The 22,513-nt window shown below is 36.9% G+C and overlaps 1 protein-coding gene across 1 annotated transcript in view; it reads right to left on the bottom strand.

Moving 5' to 3' along the window:
• The window catches only part of TMEM232 (transmembrane protein 232), a 120,400-nt gene that overhangs the window by 30,414 nt on the left and 67,473 nt on the right, over positions 1-22,513 (bottom strand). Inside the window, exon 11 of the mRNA XM_058168078.1 lies at positions 13,679-13,920. Within this exon, the coding sequence (XP_058024061.1) occupies positions 13,679-13,920 (242 nt within the window). The remainder of the gene's footprint in view (positions 1-13,678; positions 13,921-22,513) is intronic.

Below are 22,513 nucleotides of genomic sequence, written 5' to 3'. Positions count from 1 at the left end.
ATCTGGCTTCCCCATTGACTTTGCTTGTCAGAAGGTCACAAAAGGAGATTTATTTATTTATTTATTTATTTATTTATTTATTTATTTATTTATTCAAATTTTTATACCGCCCTATCTCCCGAAGGACTCAGGGCGGTGTACAATCAAATAAAACATAAAAATAATACAAGTAAAAACAACAATTAAAAAACTTATTAATTAGGCCGAAATTAAAATATCACTAAAATAGTATAAAACCCCATTAAAACTAAATTTAAAACTAAAAAACCCTAGGCTAGCCCTGCGCAAATAATTAGATGTGTCTTAAGCTCGCGGCGGAAGGTTCGGAGGTCGGGAAATTGGCGCAGCCCTGGGGGAAGCTCGTTCCAGAGGGTGGGAGCCCCCACAGAGAAAGTCCTTCCTCTGGGTGTCGCCAGTCGGCACTGCCTGGCGGACGGCACCCTAAGGAGTCCCTCTCTGTGAGAGCGTACGGGTCGGTGGGAGGCAATCGGTGGCAGTAGGCGGTCCCGTAAATAACCCGGCCCTATGCCATGGAGCGCTGACCACATGACCTTGGGACACAGCAACAGTCATAAGTATGAACCAGTTTCCAATCACCTGAATTTTGATCTCCCGATCATGGGGATGCTACAAAGGTTGTAAGTGTGACAAACGGTCATAAATCACTTTTTTCAGTGCCGTTGTAACTTTGAATGATCATTAAATGTACTGTTATAAGTCAAGAACCACCTGTAATGGTTTTCACAGAAGGATCTTTTATTTTGATTTCTAAATGACTGATCTGTTTACCTCATTTATTTGCATTATTTTTACACCACTTCCTTCTTTATACTGAAATGTATCATATTAAGTACTCCGTCCTGGTACCTCTTATGAATGAAGAACGATGAGAAAAATTGAACTATCTAAACTAAAGTAAGCTAAAATAATTTTATTTAAGCTGACCATTACTGCCTGGTTTAGCGCTCACTAGACCACTTTTTATCCATCATGCATTATGGCCTTATCTCTGTGTGTGATTTGTTTCTTTTTGCATATTTATTTCTCTCTGCTATCGTGGACGGCTTGCTTTCTCACTTAGTAAAAACACAGGGGATTCTGTTAAACATTTTTATCTGTGCTTTCTCATCTGCAAACATCAACAAAGACACAAAAGAAAGTGACAAGCTCCAGTTACTGCTCTTTGGTCAAGAGTTAAGTGGGTAAGGACAATTCTCTTTATGTATGATGGATGTTAAACAATTACTAATCTTAAATTGCAGGAACACAGCTGGAAAGGGACATGAAGGCTGCTCAGGAAGATAAATGAATATGACAGTTTATTAAATATACATGGTTAGTGTTTGATACTGCTGTGCTGTCTTAGAAGGAAACACTGGATTAACATTACTTAGAGGCAAGTCATAGAGTACCAGAGTGCAGGAGGAAATTTATAGTACGCAGAGAATTTCAGCTAGAAATAGATAATGCTGACAGGACACTGCAACACTTTGAAATGATGTTCCACTTTAGAGAGAATATGACTATCTCCTCTTTTTTTAGACAACTAAGTTTTGTAATATAGAATATAGTTTGGGAATGGATTCAGTTGAAAACCTATAAACATTTAAACTGCAATACTTTCCTTGCTCGCAAAAAATATGGATATGACTGCACTTGATTATGCAGTTATAGGCCGTTATCAAGCTCATATTTAATTGTAAGCAAAAGTAGTTTAAGTCTAAAGGTAAATAAGGTTGCAATCTTATATTGATTCCTGAAGTCAGTAATACTTATTTTTAGTAGAAATGTTTCAGTGTCAAATACATGCAAAAGTGGTACTTTTCTTTGAATTGGTATGGCTGTTCAGATTTTCAAAGTGATCTGTTATCCCAGTACTGGGAATCTTTATCTTACATGTTCAAGCTCTTGTGTCAAGTCAACCATTAAACTGGCCTTCAAAATCATATTTTTATGTATTATATGAGCTCTTCCTTTCCCCAATCCAGCCACCATTGCAACATGCAACAATGGCTACACCAATTGAGAAAAATACTTGGCTGCAAATTTATTAACATGTTGGCCTTCAGAATTCAAGAGCTCTTTTAGAAGATTTTTGTGTTTTTGTTATGTTTTTCCAGTTGCTCTTTCCTTGCGTAGTTTCCCATCACAGTATCTTCTTGGGAATTCATTTTGCAAAACACTCATGTAATGCACAAAGTATAAAGAAAAACATAGAGGGAAGCACTAGTAATTTAGTAGGGGTAAGGGCAGGGGTGAACTGCTCCCAGTTCAGACCGATTCGGCTGAATCAGTAGCGATGGCTACTGATTTGGAGAACCAGTAGTGGTGGTGGCGTGAAGCTCCTCCCACCCGCCCGGTCGTTGTTACTTTAACCAGGAAGTAACCTGTTTTTACCCTCTGCGCATGTGCAGAAGGGTTTGCACATGCGCAGAGGGTCAGCAAGCGGCACATGCACTTCCAAACCGGTTGGAAAGGTAAGTAGATTTCACCCCTGGGTAAGGGAATACTTGGCCAAAATTTACCTAGCTAGGAAGATTGGCAACTGATTCTTTGTACTCTCCCACAATCAGCTTAAAGAAAGAATATAAGCAATTATTAGCTCAATATGTTTTTCATAGATCTTTAACTATTGATGGAGTAGTGTTTACTCAGACACAATTTGCCAGTTCTCTTAGATTCATGGTTCTTGTTCTTTACAGCCAAGATTAACATCATCTTATGTGGCAATTGTGCAAATTCTTGAATAGTGGCATCCAGCTCAATGTTGTTCATGCCCTAGTCATTTCCTTATGGACCACTGTAATGCACTTTATATCGGGGTGAAATCTACTTACCTTCCTTACCGGCTCGGAAGTACACACGCTGCAAGCGCTCACTTCACTCGCGCACACACATCACATGCATGCACAGACCTTCTGCACATGCACAAAACCTTTCTGCACATGCGCAGAAGGTAAAAAACACATTACTTCCTGATTAAAACTAGGAAATAATGACACCTGGGCAGTTGGGTGGAGCTTTGCTCCGCCATTGCTAACAGATCGCCGAACTACCAGCCATGATCGCTACTGGATCGCGCAATCCAGTCTGATCCGGTAGCATTTCACCCCTGCTTTATATGGAACTGCACTATGGACTGTCCAGAAATTTCAGCTGGTCCAAAATGTTTCAGTGTAGGTAGTTCTGGGCATGAGGGGCATCCGGAGGCTACAGTTAGTCCAGAATGCAGCTGCGCGGGTGATAGATGGAGCCCCTCGTGGCTCCCATATGACACCTATCCTGCGCAGACTGCACTGGCTTCCTGTGGCCTTCCGGGTGCGCTTCAAGGTTTTGGTGACCACCTTTAAAGCGCTCCATGGCATTGGGCCGGGTTATTCTGGGACCGCCTACTGCGACCGAATACCTCCCACCGTCCGTGCGCTCTCACAGAGAGGGTCTCCTCAGGGTGCCGTCAGCGAGGCAATGTCGTCTGGCGGCGCCCAGGAAGGGCCTTCTCTGTGGGGGCTCCCACCCTCTGGAACGATCTACCCCCCGGACTTCGTCAGCTTTCGGACCTTCGGACCTTCCACCGCGGGCTTAAAACATACTTATTTAATTGTGCAGGACTGAGCTAGATTTTAAATTTTGGGTTTTAAATTGGGTTTTATTTCTATTTTTAATTGGACGGGCTTTAGAATAAGTTTTTTAAATGTTTTATATTGTATTTATATTCTATTTATCTGTTTTTTAGTGCCTGTAAACCGCCCTGAGTCCCTTGGGAGATAGGGCGGTATATAAATATGATTAATAAATAAATAATAATAAATATTACTTGCTTACAAACAAGCAAGATGTTTAAAGACTTGATTAAGCAGCTTTGATATACACTGTTGTCAATCTCACTTAGTCATTTCATTTTGATTTTAAAAGTGAGGAGAGTACACTGCTTCATGAATCAACTTAAGTGCCTTACTTCATTCAAAACTTCTTCAAAGCTAAGCATTCCTTTGAAGCTTCCCACAGCCTTACTTAATATGTCTTTCACTTCACTGAGAGCCAAAGACCAAGATATGCATCAATTTTTGCTCCTTTCATTATTCCCAAGTGTGACTTTTTCATAATTTGAAATAAAATGTAAAGTGTGTGCCATCATTGTCAGTACTGGAATATTGATGTCAGATTTTCATTTACAATTAGTCGTTGCCTTACAATCATTCATTTAAAAGCCATTTGAAGTTACAATGGAACGGGGAAAAAAAACTGATTTACATCCAGTCCTAGCGCTTACAACTGTTGTAGCAATTCCAAAGATCAAAAGTCAGGCACTTGGCAAACAGCATATATTTTTATGTTGGCTGCAGCATCCCAGAATCATGTGATTACCATTTGCGACCTTCCCAACTGGCTTCGTGCAAGCAAGTCAATGGGGAAAGCTAGATTTGCTTAATAGTCATGTGAATGTTTTACCCTGTATATATATATGTTTTTTTATATGGCTGTAAACTGCCCTGAGTCCCTAGGGAGATAGGGTGGTATAAAAGTGTGAATAATAAATGAATAAATAAATAATAATTCACTGAACAACTGCAGTGATTTGTTTAAGCATGGCAAAAAGGATCATAACATTGGGAATGACTTACTTAACAACTATTTTGCTACACAAAGGAAATTCTGGTCCCAACTGTTCTCATAAATCGGGGAAACCTGTAGTAGTCTTCTGTTTTCTCCTGAGCTTCCCTATATATATTTTATTTATTTGCAGGACTTTCAGAACTTCTATTTGGCATGGAAACATGACTATGTCGGAAAGGGAACATTGATCTAGTGTATAACATATAAATCAAAAATCCCTTGAAGATTCTTTGAAGGATTAGCTAAAATAAGTTTTTAAAAGGTGTGGAGTTCCACGTGGCTGAGAAAATGAAAATATCTGTATGCATCCCATTTACTCATATTCTACTTGCTGACCTGTATTGTTATTTATTTGACTTCAGTAGATTAAATTTATTTTATGCTTAATTTTCTCTTCTCCCCCCACCCATTTCTTTTCTCTATTATTCTCTCTTAGTCTATCAGATATTTTCCCAAAAACAGTACCAACTGTCAAGAATATTTATAGTTATGAGAACATTTTTTGTAAAAAAAAAAAAGTTTTCAGATCATATTCCACTATTCTGTCTGATGTTAAACTTATCATTCATTTTTCATTCAATTCTTTCAGAAGCCAAAGGCCATAATGCAACAACAAATGCAAAATGTGTACTTTCAGAGGTGGCATTATAAATACTTGACATCCTAATATGCAGCCTCAGGTTCCAATTCTCCTTCTGCCATTATATGATTACACTAGTTATCATCCCTCAGTTTCAGTTCTACCACTTGCAATATTAAAATAATAATAATGGCATATCTTTACCAAGTTGTTTCGAAATGTTCTTGCATGATAAACCCTAGTTCACTAAAGGCTCGCAAGAAAATGAACTGTAATTCTTATAGTTGTCAACCTATATGGGCAGAATGGACAACCTGAAGACCATGAGGAACATGAAATTCCCGCCACCAATCCTCAAGGAAAGTGTGTTTTAATAGAAAAACAGGTTTTGCATAGCATCCCATAGCACCTTTTAAAACCCTGGATTTCTCCAATGAGTCATCATCTGAAGAATGCTTGTAAAGGGAGGGGGGAGAATACTGAAATAAGGACTAATTAGATAATTAATGTTCTTTATTTTCCTAAAGGAATTGCAATGATTAAAAATCTTAAAAGGATCTACGAGCTATGTCTGCATATTTCATTAGTGTTTAGAAGGAAATTTGTTAAAGTCTTCAAAACATTGTATATTCAGTCCATGCCTACCAAATACTGAAGAATTCTTTCACACAATTATGCTGAAGGAAAAGAAAGCGGGACTGTTAATTTTTTTTTACTTAAACGTCTCATATTTTCTGTGAATTTTCAAGCAAAAGTTGTCTAGAAATTTTTTAAAATTGTTTTTTTCTGCAGAGGAAAGGAACTTCAGCTTATGAATAGGGGACTTATCTGACTAGTGAAACTGAATAGATCCCAACTGAAGCAAACTTCTTTGAATCTTGGGACCAACTATTAGATTCCTTTCAAGTTGTTTGGTGATACTGATGTTCATGTTCTGGCAGAACACAGTTTGAGAAACACTGCTATGAAACGTAAAGCGACCTTGTCATTTTCCATCCTCTCTTCTGTGTGTTACTCCATGCATACATTTTATGGATTTACTGAATCAAACAGAGTGTTTTATAAAGATGGACACTATTTCATGTGATCTTCCAGAATAAAATTTTCTGTGTAGAACAAAGGCAATACAGCAATCCACTGGGAACATTTTTACAGTCTGCATGGGCGGGGGGAGGGGGGTTGAAGAAAAAAGTTTTTTTAAAGAACTATGCAAAAGAACTAGGAAGTTTCTGGTTGAATTTTTGGATTCCAGGGGGCATTATTGTATTTTGGATTAATTACAGCTTGCTGAGTTTGCTCCTACTTTGCAATAATGCTTGTTAAGTTCCCTAAGTATAATTAACAGAAATCTCTTCTCAACTGCAGAAAAAATAATTGCTACCAACTTGCCTTCCATTGAGGACCTGTATACTGCACGAATCAAGAAGAGGGCCGTGAAAATATTTGCAGATCCCTCGCATCCTGGACATAAACTGTTTCAACTCCTACCCTCAAAACGACGCTATAGAGCACTGCACACTAGAACAACTAGACACAAGAACAGTTTTTTCCCAAAGGCCATCACTCTGCTAAACAAATAATTCCCTCAACACTGTCAGACTATTTACTGAATCTGCACTACTATTAATCGTTTCATAGTTCCCATCACCAATCTCTTTCCACTTATGACTGTATGACTATAACTTGTTGCTGGCAATCCTTATGATTTATATTGCTATATTGATCATCAATTGTGTTGTAAATGTTGTACCTTGATGAACGTATCTTTTCTTTTATGTACACTGAGAGCATATGCACCAAGACAAATTCCTTGTGTGTCCAATCACACTTGGCCAATAAAAAATTCTATTCTATTCTATTCTATTCTATTCAATTACCCTCTGTCCAAATAAAACTGATATTGTAATGTTCTTCAGGAACTCCAAGCCAAATTATATGGGATGGTGAGTCATGTTGTACTTTAATACCAGCATTCTTATTGTTCCAACAAAATGCAGTTCCAGAGGCAGAAGACCTGAAGCAAAAAATTTTATATCTTCATTCTTAGAAAAAGAAAACCATAGCTGAATATTGTTCTGTTTTTAAATAGGGGAATGAATGATTTAAGCTCTGCCTACATTTTCCATTCTGGGCTCTTAAATTGTATTAGGGTATTCTGCAGCAAAACCAGATATGACTTATGATCCTGAACCTCAAGTGGAGAGAAAATGGGACATAAAGCAAACTTACTCGCATATAGAATCACTGTCCCAAATAAAACTCATTACAGATAGTCCACAAATTACAATCATTTGTTAAAAACTGGTTGTAGTTTCAACATTGCTGAACGAAGGGACTAATGACTGGTCCTTGAAATTGCAGCCATTGCAGTGCCACAATGCCTTTGCACACACTACAGCCTCCTTCCCCTTTCACTTACTTGTACAACGCACCCTTTTTCCCTGACTTCCCAGTACTCATACATATGCGGACACCCACCAATGCCCTCCTTCCCAGGGCTTTATGTGTTCTCATACACTCCATGTCCTCCTTCCCTGGCCTTCCTAAGCTCATTTCACACCACAGCACCCCTCTCCCTCAAGCCACATGCAACCTGCACTGCCTCAGAGCCAGGCTCCAACAGGCAGATGGATCAGGTCCCACTCTGAAAACAACAAAATACCTTATCCCACCAGACTTGAAATCCTAGGCTTAGAAAACTTAGAACTCCGTCGCCTTTGACAAGACCTAAGTTTAAGTCATAGAATCATCTATTGTAATGTCCTTCCTGTTAATGACTACTTCAGCTTTAATTGCAATAATACAAGAGCAGCCAATAGATTTAAACTTAATGTTAACCGCTTTAATCTAGATTGCAGAAAATATGACTTCTGTAACAGAATCATCAGTGCTTGGAACACTTTACCTGACTCTGTGGTCTCTTCTTAACCAAAACTTTCTACTAGGTCCTATGCCTGGTGATTTAACAGCAATTAAATCCAATACTGATATCCTCTCAGGCCCTTCCTCAGATGGTACTAATCCTTCTTTGGCCAACATGGATACCAAGAAGGGGGGCAAACTTCCTAGTCTACTTGGATTATACCTTCTCCTTAACCGCTAGTAAATTGTTGTGCATAGGTGCATGTTTTTCTTGCTTCCATAACTGCTTTCAGTTGCCTCCCTTTTGTCATCATTTCTCCTGACAAGCCTTCCTGATGTTCTTATAAGCCTTGCTGCAGACATATTGCTCCCAAAATGCTTTTCTCTCCCATGCCAAGGAACACTGAAAGCTTCACCTCCAAGCACCTGTATGACGCCTGCAATCTGCTTGCCAATTGCATGAATGTTTTTCCCATTTGCTAAAGCCATGACACAAAATCCTTCCTACCCCTTCTGCAGTGCCCCTGCTCCTTACCTGGAACGCCCTCCACTTCCTGCTTAATAACCCACATGTCTTGGATTAAAAGAGCAACCAGAATTGCCATTGCTAACCAATGTGATCATATGACATCATTGCTTTGCAATGGTAATCCCAACTTTAATCGCAGTCCCACTTGTAGTCATAACTCAAGGACTACCTGTATAGAACGACAACTGAGTCGCTTTACCATCAACAAATTTATACCTAAGACCATTTTGATGATAGTATAATGTTACCTAATCAACATTTGGACAGTATCAGTATCATTTCAATTGATTTGATTTATATTCAGATGAAGAGCTAATTAATTGCAAGCAAAATTTAGTTTAGAATAGTTTCATATTCTATGAAAGTATTTCATATTGTCCTGTAGCAAGTGGTTTTAATTTCAAAGATATGTCAGACTTTTTGCAAAAATCTAGTGATGTTCTTACCATAGGATTATCAATTTAATCAGAGATGAGCAAATACAGGTTGTTTGTGTCCCCCAATGATGTAACACAGGTATCTAGGCTGTCTCCTAAGGTGTCACAAAAATTCTTAGCGTAGTCACTGCCAAAATCATGTAACAAACTATCTCTTTAAATCACTTTCTGTTGTGTATTGAATCATGTTTTTGCTGCTCTGACTAGCTTTTGCATTCCTCTGTCCAATTTTCTCATGTGGTCATCATCAGATTTTTAATATGATCTTAAACACACCTTTCTAAGGTCAAATGCAAAAGTAATTCACCTTAAAGTTGGCATGCTCTATCTGTGGGCAGGTAACCTATACTCATTACTAACTACCGTATTTCTGGAGTATAAAACGCACCTTTTTCTCCCCTAAAAGAAGGTGAAAATTTGGGTGCGTCTTATACACTGAATGTAGCCCCACCCAGCCTCTGAATGGAGGTTTCAGAGGCTTTTTTAAGAAAAAAGCTTCTTAAAGGGAGGTTTTAGAGGCTGAAAAAAAAGCAAGGCGCAGAGCTCACAACCAACAAATCTGTTGCTAAAGTTCACCTTTGGGAACAGTTGATTGGGGGTATTCCAGGAGGCCATCCACTCCCCAACCAGCATTTTTCTTATTTTCCTCCCCAAAAACTAAGGTGAGTCTTATACTTATAGTCTGAAAAATACGGTAATTCCTGAATCTATTTTTATAGTTTCTAAAGACATCAGAATTTCTATCATTAAGAACTAAAGACAGGGCTTCCCATATTCAAGCAAGACATTTTTTTAACAAGTGTATACCAAGGCAACTATAGGAACAAAAATCAGAGAATGATACAGCTCTGAAATTTCACCCTTGTCCCCTTTAGTGTTATCACCGGTCATCATTTTATATTTTACATTTTGCATGTATACTTTGTATTTCTTTACTGATATTTTTTCCTTTTTAAATTATTTTTTAAAGCTGTCTGCTGCCAAGAATTGGGTGCTCTTATAAATCACAAAAATAAATAAATACCATATTGATCCATCAACTGCTGTCCTTGCATCCATAAAATACAGCCCCGGCTGCCAAATAGTTTGCTCTGATTACTAATTTAAGGAGAGCCAATAAATCTGACTGAAAAGGATAGACAGGACTATATCCTTCAAGGGCTTCAATTTGAATGTCAATACTTAATGAAAGGTAAAGGAGAAGAAAGAAAGATGAGCATGAAGGATGAATGTGAACAAATTAGTTAGGATAATCAAAGAATTATATGCAAGTCTTCCAAGATAGAATGTGTTCTGAACCACCAGAATGTTCTGGGAGAATGTTCCTGGGATAGTCAGGAAGAATAAATACATTCATTAACATAATCACCTTGAGATGAAAACATACATTTTAATCCTGGGATTAAAATACATAGTGTATTTGAATCTCTTCTACAGATATGATCAGAATTAGGCCATGAATATATTATTAATATACTGTAACTCGTTTATTTTTCTTGGATTATCATTACTTTTTCTCAAACTCTTGCTTAAATGAATTCTCAATTTAAAAAAAAAGCTTTAATCTTAGATATTGCCGTATCAGATGTTTTTCTTATTCAAAGCCCTGTTTCAAATTTAGCAGACATGCAGAAAGGTGAAACAAGAGACACACAGAGGGACTTCCGCTGGCAACGCAGGCTTCGCAGACGTTCCCTTGGGATCGTCTGCCCTGGGTTTCGTCAAACCGTCCCTGACAGCGTACATGGGCTGTCAAACGGTTTGTGATTCCCTCCCCCGGATGAAGGGAGAGGGAAGAGTGGTCAGGATTTGGGTAGAGCTCCCCGGGATCCCCTGGAATTTAACCAGGGGATCGAAGGGTGAGAGCTCCTATAGCCTAATGACTCTGTGCCCAGGGTGCTTCTGTTTACACAGAACGAGAAGCCGCGACCATCTCTGTGTCAAGATTTATTCCTAAAAGAGAATTCAACACAGACAGAACAGAGCAGGAGGACTAGCAAGAATTTGCAAGTAATAAATCTTAACTTCAGCTCATAAATAGCTTTCCTTTGAACTAACTTTCAACTTGAGTGGATTTAAAATGGCGTTTGCAATAAACAAAGGAAAACGAAACTATAAAGAAGAAGAATATAACAAGCTACTTTTACAAGAACTGTTAATAATTTTTTTCTCCTTTTACCTTTTTCTTTATCACAATGTTTAAGAAGAAAAGTTTATTGAAATTTTTCTTTTTCTCTTTTGGTAGATTTTACAGTTTATGAATGGCTCTTAAGCAAACAGAACTAACTATTAAAATCTTGCAAACTTTTTCATTTTAAATACGGAAACTTTTATTTTTTATTTTTTTTTTTAATAGAGAATTTGCAAGTAATAAATTTTAACTTCAGCTCTTAAATAGCTTTCCTTTGAACTAACTTTCAACTTGAGTGGATTTAAAATGGCGTTTGCAATATACAAAGGAAAGCGAAGCTATAAAGAAGAGCATAACAAGCTACTTTTTAAAATGAAATGAAATGAACAAGAACTGTTAATGATTTTCACAACTAACTTTCAACTTGAGTGGATTTAAAATGGCGTTTGCAATAAACAAAGGAAAACGAAACTATAAAGAAGAAGAATATAACAAGCTACTTTTACAAGAACTGTTAATAATTTTTTTCTCCTTTTACCTTTTTCTTTATCACAATGTTTAAGAAGAAAAGTTTATTGAAATTTTCTTTTTCTTTTGGTAGATTTTACAGTTTATGAATGGCTCTTAAGCAAACAGAACTAACTATTAAAATCTTGCAAACTTCTTTATTTTAAATAAGGATCCTTTTTATTCTCTTCTTTTTTTTTTTTTAATAGGAACTTTTGAGGCTTATCTTTTCTTAATAAGTTTTTAAACAAGAGATTTTACACCAATATATTAAGGATTGGAAAGTCTTTATTGTTAGATGTTAAGCTGATTGGGTGAGCAGATGGAGGAGAATGTAAGGAAATGTGTAAGGAAATGTGTAAGATAGAAGACAAGGGAAGGAGAATGCTTAAGGTGATTTTGATGGTATTTTCTTTTTTAATATATATACATAGGGTTTAATTTTACAACTGACTTATTTTGGGTATATCACTATTTGATATATGTGAGGTATAAAGGAATGGGAAGATGGAATATTGTTTAACTTTTGGAGGACAGATAGAAAAATTTATGGATGTAATGTTGGTATTTGGTTAAATAGAATTTAATTGTTATAATTGATATATTTTGGATATAAGTTATAATTTTAATAATGTTATTTGTTAGATGTAAGGTAAATTGAAGAAATATTAATATTTGTAATGTTATTTGATTTATGTAAGTGATATTTTTGGAGATTGAAAATGTGTAAGGAAATGTGTAAGATAGAAGACAAGGGGAAGGAGAATGTTTAAGATGTGATTTTGATGGTATCTTTTTTTTATATATATATATATAGGGTTTAATTGTAAGGTAAATTGAAGAAATATTAATATTAGCAATGTTATTTGATTTAGGTAAGTGATATTAAAGATATGAGAAGATAGAATATTGTTTACTTTTGGAGATTGGATAAAAATTTAAGAATTTAAGCTGGAAATATGAATTATGTTTGGGACACTGTTAAGGAAGAAAGGTATATTATAGAAGAATTTTTGATGAATACTGGAAGATGGAATATCGTTTTGGTCTTGATCGATGAAGATTGGATATATATTTGGTCTTAATTGATGAAGATATTTTATTGATGAACTGAAAATACTAACTTAATTGGAAGATTCTGAAGATTTTAGGAGTGGAATGGACTGATATATAATGGACTGGAAGAAGAATGTTTTTTTGTTTTGTTTTTGGAAGGGGAGTTAAGGTCTTGACTTATGTTGTATTTTAATTTATGATTGTTAATTTTATACCCTGTACTTTGTTCTGGGAAGTCTCGGGGTGGGAGGGGGAGGGGGAGGGGGAGATGAAGGATCAATGTAAAGGAATGATTGAAGATATGTAATTAAGAAATAGAAATAATTTGAAATGAAAGCGGGCTGCTCAGCTGCCATTTCAGAAGGGAATGGAGAGGAGAGGATGTAGAAAAGCGAAGGAGAGGAAGAAGAAAGGGAAAGAGAGGGTTAGAAAGGGTGGAAGAGAAGAGTAGGGAAAGAGGAGAGGATGTAGAAAAGCGAAGGAGAGGAAGAAGAAAGGGAAAGAGAGGGTTAGAAAGGGTGGAAGAGAAGAGTAGGGAAAGAGGAGAGGATGTAGAAAAGCGAAGGAGAGGAAGGATGAAGAAAGTAGAAGAAAGTAGAGAAGGGAGGAGGAAGGTTTGTTAAGGAAGGAAGTGGTAGCTGGGCAGGTCCGAATAAGTAACAAATGAAAGTTAATGATTAATGTTGAATAAGAGACTGTATATTGAATAGGTTGTTGGAAAATGAAAATAAAACTTTTTACATAAAAAAAAAAGAGACACACAGAGAGAGGAACCCTTAATTCAAAGCAGACAAATCTCTACTTCATCCAAAATTCTGATTCATACCAATTAATTAATTTCCAGATATTTCTTCCAAAACCTTATATGCCATGAGGATGATGAAAATGAGAACCATTAAAAGGATATCAAAACACATTAAATATGTCTATAGAAACAATGGGTAGGCCCAGGAAATTCATACCTTAAAGACAAGCGTTTGGTTTTCTTCTCTTTAACCACTGGCTCCAATTTTTGATGTGGCAATAATACTGGTTTCCGCTCAGGCATATGAGACAAAGGGATATTAGGACCAATGGGTGGCAGGAAATGATGGCACATGGCAGTAGTAACTCTCCAACCAATGCATTGGGATGACAAGAGATAAGTAGAATTTGATGGCTCTTTTGATGAAAGGAAAGTGTTTATTTGACCTTTGGCTTCAACCTAGAGAGAGAGAAAAACATACTATTTATTGCCTGAAACAAGAAACAAGAAAATGACTGGGAAGTCTAACACCAAAGGAGGTTTGAATTTTTCTTTAATACCTTTGAATCACTGTTGACTCCTGACAACTGCCTGCGATTCTCCTGGTAAGATTTCAAAAGTGGCTTACTAATGCCTTCTTCCTAAGGCTGAGAGAAAGTGAGTGGCCTAAGGTCACCCAGATCAGGGATCTCCAACTTTGGCAACTTTAAGACTTGTGGACTTCAACTCCCAGAGCAAAGCTGGCTGAGGAATTCTGGTTGCCAAGGTTGGAGACCCCTGACCCAGCAGGCTTTGTGTCTAAAGCAGGACCAGAGCTCATGGTCTCACAATTTCTACCTGATGGCTTCACCACTATATCAAACTGGCTCTCCCAAAAGAGACATAAATTTACTCTACCAATGATGCTCTATTCAGGAAGGATGCAAAAGATGTCATGTAGAAAGTGAAAAGTATAAGACTATTTCTCTTTTCTGTTCTTTGAAACCCAAACAGATTTAGCTTAATTTGAAATGCTAATGTTGATATAATTTATAAATGTATAGAAATATTAAGATTTAGCACAAATCAGCAATTTTCCAAAAACATTTCCAAAATGACCTATTTGAGATATTTTGTCAATGTTGTAATTCATATTTCTCATCCTATGTGCTGCTGGCAGCCCATATTTTAAGATTTGGCTATGCTTCTATAAAGGGACACAGTGGCTCAGTGGCTAAGATGCTGAGCTTGTCGATCGAAAGGTCAGCAGTTCAGCGGTTCGAATCCCTAGTGCCGCGTAATGGGGTGAGCTCCTGTTACTTGTCCCAGCTTCTGCCAACCTAGCAGTTTGAAAGCATGTAAAAAATGCAAGTAGAAAAATAGGGACCACCTTTGGTGGGAAAGTAACAGTGTTCCATGCGCCTTTGGCATTGAGTCACGCCAGCCATATCACCACGGAGACGTCTTTGGACAGCATTGGCTCTTCGACTTTAAATGGAGATGAGCACCACACACTAAAGTCAGGAACGACTAACACATATGTGTGAGGGCAACCTTTACCTTTATGCTTCTATGTTTATCCACTTATTTGATTTAGTATTTTTGTTTCTCCTCTGATTAGTACCAAGGCAGTTAACGAAACAAAAATATATAGACTATAAAAGGTTAACAATATATTAAAATTCACATCAAAATAGCCACTAAAGTAGTTTAAAGATTAACACTGTGACAAATTGTTTATATGCTGAGTGGTCAGTTTCAGTCTTCCATTAAGTTCTGTATTGGGATTCATTTCAAACTGCCATAGATTTTTTCCGATGTAGTTTGCACTTTGGTCATGTTTCGGGAGTCCAGGAGAAAAGAGATTCATGTGTTGCCTGGGAATTAGGGAGGGAGATTGTTTTTGGAGATGGAGCAGACTCCCTCCCAGCCAGTTCCAGCCTGATTTCAAGGCTGTCATGCCCCGAGAGTGAATTGTTATCGGCCTAGCACCTCAGAGTTCTTAAAACAACCTTGTGGCATCACATTGGCTGCCGGTGGACTGATCAGGGGGAGTTTGCGGATGAAAAAATTGCTTTGTACTTTGCACAGGCTTTTTCAGATTTTGCCTGACATTACTGTAACCACATTCTCTCAGTAAAAGTTCTTTTGATTTAACCCAATGGAGTCAAGAGTCTTGCTTTCTTGAGGGATCAGCTGGAGAACTCCTTACAAAGGTTGTAACTGTGAAAAATGGTCATAATCACTTCATGTCTGGATTCATAGTAGTAATCTGGACATATTATTTCTAAATAAAATCCACAGAAATTTAATTATTTTATTTACTCATTTACTATTACATACTGTTTACTTCTTATACTATTTACTTCTTATATATTGTCTACTTATTTACTATTGTATGTTTATTTTACACCTTATTTTTAAATAAAATCCTTTTACTTTTTAGGCAAAACCCTGTTAGGTTGCAACAGTTAAAACTTTTAACTTCAAAGTGCGTGCAGTGTTTTAACCAGCTCCATTGTTATTCTTATAAGAGAATGGATCTTTCTTCCAAGTCGAGTTCAAAATGCTAGAAATAACGGATGACTATACTAATACATTAAAAACCTTTTATGAGTAAGCTAGGCTTCCTTTTAAATCTTTTAGCCCTCATAAAAGTACCCAGGTAGAACAGGAAATGCTTTTTTTTAAAAAAACACCTTAAAGCATCTTTAAATATAAAAGATCTCTATTTGGGTATAACATGCTTATTATTATGCTGTTATGTTATGCTGCTATTTCAGATTTCAATACTTTCAAAATATAATAGGATTAGTTTGGGATGGGTAGGTTAGTAATAGCAAGATAATCAACTCAACAACAAATTTTACACAAGAGAAATGAGCATTAATTAGGGACTGTATTTTCTGGAACCACATTCTCTTAGCACTAGATAATCCAATTTGATTTGTCTTCTATTTACTCTTTGTAGTAGAACACTTAAAATCATTTCAGGTTTGCTAATACAAAAACTGTCTCTTTTATCTTTCTTTTGTTTTCTTCCCAAATTTTGTGAGGTTAGCCTAAGAATAAAAATAAGCTGGACATAATTCTTGGTACTTATTTGTACTTCCAAACTGGATATCCAACAAGTTTCTTTCTTTTTTTATTGCCAGAAACTTTGAGAAAGTCTATGTATAATCTATGTCTTGTTCTATTTAAAGCGAAAAATCTTACTCAAATAACTATAACTTAAATCCTAGGTACATTCCTGTTTTCTTTTTTCAGATTTTCAGGCTACATTCATACATGTTACACAGCTATCATAAAATATATACCACTGACACAGCTTTTGCCAGATGACATTTGACACAATATTTTACAAGAAAACAAGTGATGAGACATCACTTACTATAAAAGTAGGGAAATCAGTCCTTGGTGGCTAATTCATATTTCTGTTCTTCAGAATAAGAAACAAAGAATAAGTAAAATCATATTTTATAGAGCAACTCTTGTCTTATTGAACAGTTTATGGTGTGATGAATGTCCAGTTGTTCCTCATTTGAATCCAGCTGTCTTCCCTGCTGCAGGCACAAACAATGCGCTATCACTGAGGAAAATATGACTATATCCAACATGATTTCTGTGACTGGAAATTTAAGTTATGATTCCTCTGAATTTAGGTTCTGTGTTTTAGGGGGAGAAATTATAAATTTAGAGAAATTAACTTGGCAGAACAGGGGAGACAATTCTTCCAGCATCAACTCTAGATGACTCCATTTCCCCAGAAGGCTCAGTGTATGAGAAATCAGTCATGCTGTTCCATCTCCCAAATCATTAAAGAGTCAGAATTTCTTCCACACTATAAGTGACAATATCTGTGACAACACCCATATGAAAGAGTTCTCCCAGAAAGAGAAAAATGCACTTCATTTAACTCTTTTCTTATGGTTCTTCATATTTTAACTTAGACAGCCAAGGCCTTCGAATATCCACTCTACAGAATGGCATATGGCATTCTAACATTAGAGAGAATGAAGCTTATAGCTACAAATAAGGCGCCACACAATGAGAGCATAGCATAATTTCTGCACATTGGAAACAGACAGAATTACCGTGAAAATGGAAAATTCACAGATGGTGTTCTAGAGAAGTAGGCAAAAACATGGCAACTAGAGACATTCCTTATGGAAAGAAACCAAGACAGAATGCTTCTGCTGTCTGCTCTGTGGCCAAAATAAACTCCACTGTAGCATGGGGTAACCCCCAAGAGTGAATACAAGGATGAAAAAGGCATACAATACTATTGGCATCAAAGCTGTGACTGAGGGAAACAGCATCTGCCATTGCGTATTATTCTATGATAAGATTTCTTGAACAGCCATTCTCAAATTATGGGAAAAATCACTGGGGGTGGGGGGTGGGGGGAACGGAACTTGAGATGAGCTCATTTTCCACCAGTATTCATTATAGCTTTTGTTCTTTTTTGCTCAATTCAGCAGTGACCACACCAAGAGAGAGAGACAATGAGAAATAGGCAGGGGAATAAAGTAAAAGGATTTACTTAAAAAGGAGTCTGTCTCTAATAACCAGAAAGAGAAGGTCAAAAAAGAACAGTGACAGATAAGAAATGAGATATCTTTTTTGAGGAAAAAAAAATACTTTCTGTCAGTGTTTTGGGTATTGTGAGGCAGATGGCAGAAAGCACTTAGACATGATTCTTCTTCAGAGTACCACCAAATGCTTTAGGACTGTTCACAAAAGCCAAGTTCTTATTCCAAGTTTTTCAGGAATCATTACTAATTCAAACTATTGTGGTTAAGTTCAAAATAGATAGTAATGTTCCTTGCTTTCACCCACCCACCCAAAATATGTTCAAAAACCAATAAGTGACAATCCTAACTACTCTACATAAGACCGTAACTTATTTTTCTTATCCAAAAGTCAGTTCCACTTTGAAGACATTGAAGGTTGAAGATTGAAATTTTAAGACATTGAAATTGAAATAGACAGGGAAAGACATCGACTTGAAGACATACTAGACATTAGAGCAAAAGGGTCAATCTGAGAAACTGAAACCATTTTTATAGACTCTAAAATCCACTGAAATTACGTTACTGAAATCACCAAATCATCAAAAAAACCATGTTAGCAAATCACCAAAAAAAATCAAGGTATAATTTTCTGACACCTTAAAGAAGAAAACAAATATTAACATTAAATATCATAAAGAATAGTGTATGGGTAAAAGAGAATACAAAAATCTTTTGATATCTCACCTCACGCAATACATTAGTTTTCCCAGGTCTGCACACTTCAGCATTTGCCTATCCATTATAGCAGTTTTCACGAAGTATGGTCCAAGCACCACTAGGGTTTCCCAAGACCCCCTCAGGAGTTCATTGAAAAATAACTGTGTATATCCTATCAAACAAATATCCTATCAAACAATCTTGAGAAGTGGTAGTGGAAGAAAATGTGTCGATTTTTATTTTTAATAGGGTAAGTAATGATAAATATAACCCATACAAGCAAAATGTTTTTGGGCTCCTCCATAATTTTTAAAAATAGGAATAGGTTCTAAGGGAATAGCTTAATAAATAAGATTCACTGCACTGTGGCATTCAGCATCCTCATTTTTAAAAATAAAATTTAAATCTGAGAATTGCCACCTTTGATCTTGGATGGGGTGGCACTACCCCAAACAGACCCTGTGCGTAACCTGGGGGTTCTCCTGGACACACGACTCTTGCTCAAAGTGCAGGTGGTGGTCGTGGCCAGGAGGGCCTTTGCGCAACTGCGGGTTGTGTGGCAGTTATGCCCTTTCCTGGACCAACAATCCCTTCTCACAGTCACTCATGTCATAGTCACTTCCCATCTTGACTATTGCAACATGGTTTACATGGGGCTCCGTGGTCATGTGGCCAGCATGACTAATGCCAAAGGCGCACGGAACACTATTACCTTCCCACCAAAGGTGATCTCTATTTTTCTACTTGCATTTTTTGTAATGTGCTTTCGAACTGCTAGGTTGGCAGAAGTTGGGACAAGAAGCTACTACTATAGCCTATGTCAATAATGTATAGTTCTAGCCTTCCTATGGAGTCAGTAGCCTTCCTATGGAGTCAGTTTCTTGATCTGGTCTCTCTCTCATAAGGTGATCAAGTTGATTAAGTAAGGATTAAAAAAACAAAATCACAGAAATGTACGGCTCTCTGTTTTTATAAGTTTATAAAACCATGTGTGTGGAGGTGTGCTCCTATGTCATGCCCACCATGGGCATGCCCACCATGCCCATGCCAATCCCACCCCACCCCATGCGCCAGCCCTCCGAGGTCAAACACAACCCTGACGCGGCCCACAATGAAATTGAGTTTGACACCCCTGATCTAAGATAATGTGTTCCCAGTACGTACTGCACCAGCCTCAGCTTTCCGATTGTGCAAAATATTATCGCAGCAAGAACAGTTCTGTCCATAAAAATGATTAAAAACTTTTAAATGCAATATATTTAGTTGTGATAAGATTTGCGTATTTGCATTTTAAGTGATCCAGTGTACTGGATTATTCTTTGGGGAAAAGCATAATTTTTAACAGAGCACTACTGTACTTATTATTTTATTATTTGCTAACCTTCATTTCTCTGTGAGTAGCGCAGCCAGAGTCAGCTCATATATAATCCATCCTGACTCACTCCACCTTCTGCAGCTGGATTCAGACAAGCAGAGCTTTATGCTTTTTCAGAGGATTGTCCTCCTGGTATTTAAAAGGAAAAATCTAAATCCCTCTCAGTAACATATCTTTTTCCATTATTTTTTAATTGAGAAAGTGACCAAAGGCCAGTTTCTATGATGCAGAATAATCTCTATTTATCCCACTATCTCAGATGGCCAACTTCCAAGATTTTCTCTACACTAGAGTTTTGTATCAACAGATTCATGCCTAAAATTACATGATTATGCAAATTGTATTTCAGGTATCTAAACAAAGGTAGAATAGGAGAACATGAAAGGTAACATTCTACAGCTTTATCTTTATAGTCTCCTAACCATCCTTCAGATCAGGGGTCTCCAACCTTGGCAACTTTAAGACTTGGGGACTTCAACTCCCCGAAGCAAAACCGGCTGTGGAATTCTGGGAGTTGAAGTCCCCAAGTCTTAAAGTTGCCAAGGTTGGAGACACCTGCTTCAGATGGAAGTGGTCCCAACCTCTTCCAAGCCGACAGCATACTTTAAGCATGACTCTATGTGGTATCTCATATTGCTTGCTCAGATCATTTCTGGAATAATTCCAAAATTCCCAGTAATCTCTTGTGCTTAACCAATATGAAATTAGTCATATCTTTATAGCTGAACTTCTAAGAGACCCTATCCCCATTATCTACCTATTACATCTCTAGGGGTTGTTTTTTCAAATGAGTGATACTGGAGCACATATTGTTCTCCCTTTTCAGAGCTTATTGCTATACTACTTAGTGTTTTTAGTTCTGTGGTATTCATTATTATTCTATTCTATATGGTAAGGTGCTGCTATTTATAGTTTCACAACATTAGAGTGGGATGGTATTAAATAGGGTAAAAGGAGTTTTTATGTTAGTACATTTTTATGAATTATCAGTTTATACAAATCTTAGTTTGCTTTAAAGATTCTAAAACCCAAGATATTTTTTTCTGGGTATCAATAACAAAATATAAAATACAAATCTTCCTCTTAATATTTGCAAGTAACATATATACATGTATTTAAATCTCTGTTCTTTGAGGTCAACATTCAGGGAATCATATCCTCCAATCAGAGGATAAATTGAAGCTTTAAATATGCCAATGTCATTTACATCCTCCCAACAGTAAAATATTCAGTGATAAATGAGCCCATAGAGATGATGACAACAGCCATTTTTTATATCCCATGTATACTTATGGCTCCTGATCTTGTTTCTGAGGCACTGAGAATAAACTATATCAAAAAAATAAACAGCCACTGGAAAAATTAGCAAAGAGAAATTATATTCATAATATGTTATTATTTAAGAGCAGTTTCACTGCATGATGTCAGAGGCATTACAGACCTGATTTTAGTCTTGGCTCATGTATCAGGAAAATTGACCAATAAGAAATCATATTTCTTTATTAAGTTTTCCAATGTGCTGAGAGGAAAGGATTCATTAAAAGACTGAATGCACCCATGTTGTCTTAGCTCACAAAAGGCCTTCTCAAATGTCATGTCGTGACTGCAGGGAAAATTAGGCTTCTACAAAAGAACATTTTATTTAAGAAATATCTGTCTATGTCCCTTACAGGAAATGAGTTACAACTGCTCCCTTATTCTCCTATAACTGACTGTTTGAAAGGGCCTTGGTTCACAAATTATGTTTTCAGATTTTACATCTTTCATGAATTTCAGCTAACCTGGTCAAAAAAGTTTAGAAAATTCAATCAGCAGTCCAGTGATAGTTATACTTCTATGCAAAAGGTTCAAGATGTAGTTTATTGGGATGTAAAAGAAACCAGGCACATATATATATATTTTTTTAGATGGTCTGTCGTGTCTCTATGGACTCTATCAAAGCACAGGTCGCAAGAATTCCTGAAATCTAGCGGTACCCATCATTCTGACTTTTTTTTTTTTTTGTAGACAGGCAGAAAGCAAAAGAAATAAATGGGACTGATAGTGGTAGCAGCAAGAATGCAGAGGCAACAACAATGGAAAAAAACAATAGGTGGCAAGCAGTAACAATGAGAAGAAAGAGAATAATAGAACAGAATAACAGAGTTGGAATGGACCTTAGAGGTCTTGTAGTCCAAATCACTGCTTAGGCAGGAAGCCCTATACCATTTCAGACAAATGGTTGTCCAATCTGTTCTTAAAAACCTCCGGTGTTGAAGCATTCATAACTTCTGGATGCAAGTTGTTCCAATGACTAATTGTTCTAACTATCAGGAAATTTCTCCTTAGTTCTAGGTTGGTTGTCTCCTTGATTTGTTTCTATTCATTGCTTCTTGTCCTACCTTCAGGTGCTTTCAGCAGGGGTGGGTTTCAGCAGGTTCTGACCAGTTCTGGAGAACCAGTAGCAGAAAATTTGAGTAGTTCAGAG

This window comes from Ahaetulla prasina, chromosome 2, assembly GCF_028640845.1.
Source record: "Ahaetulla prasina isolate Xishuangbanna chromosome 2, ASM2864084v1, whole genome shotgun sequence".
Taxonomy (NCBI): domain Eukaryota; kingdom Metazoa; phylum Chordata; class Lepidosauria; order Squamata; family Colubridae; genus Ahaetulla; species Ahaetulla prasina.
This window is presented reverse-complemented; position numbering and strand designations above follow the sequence as displayed.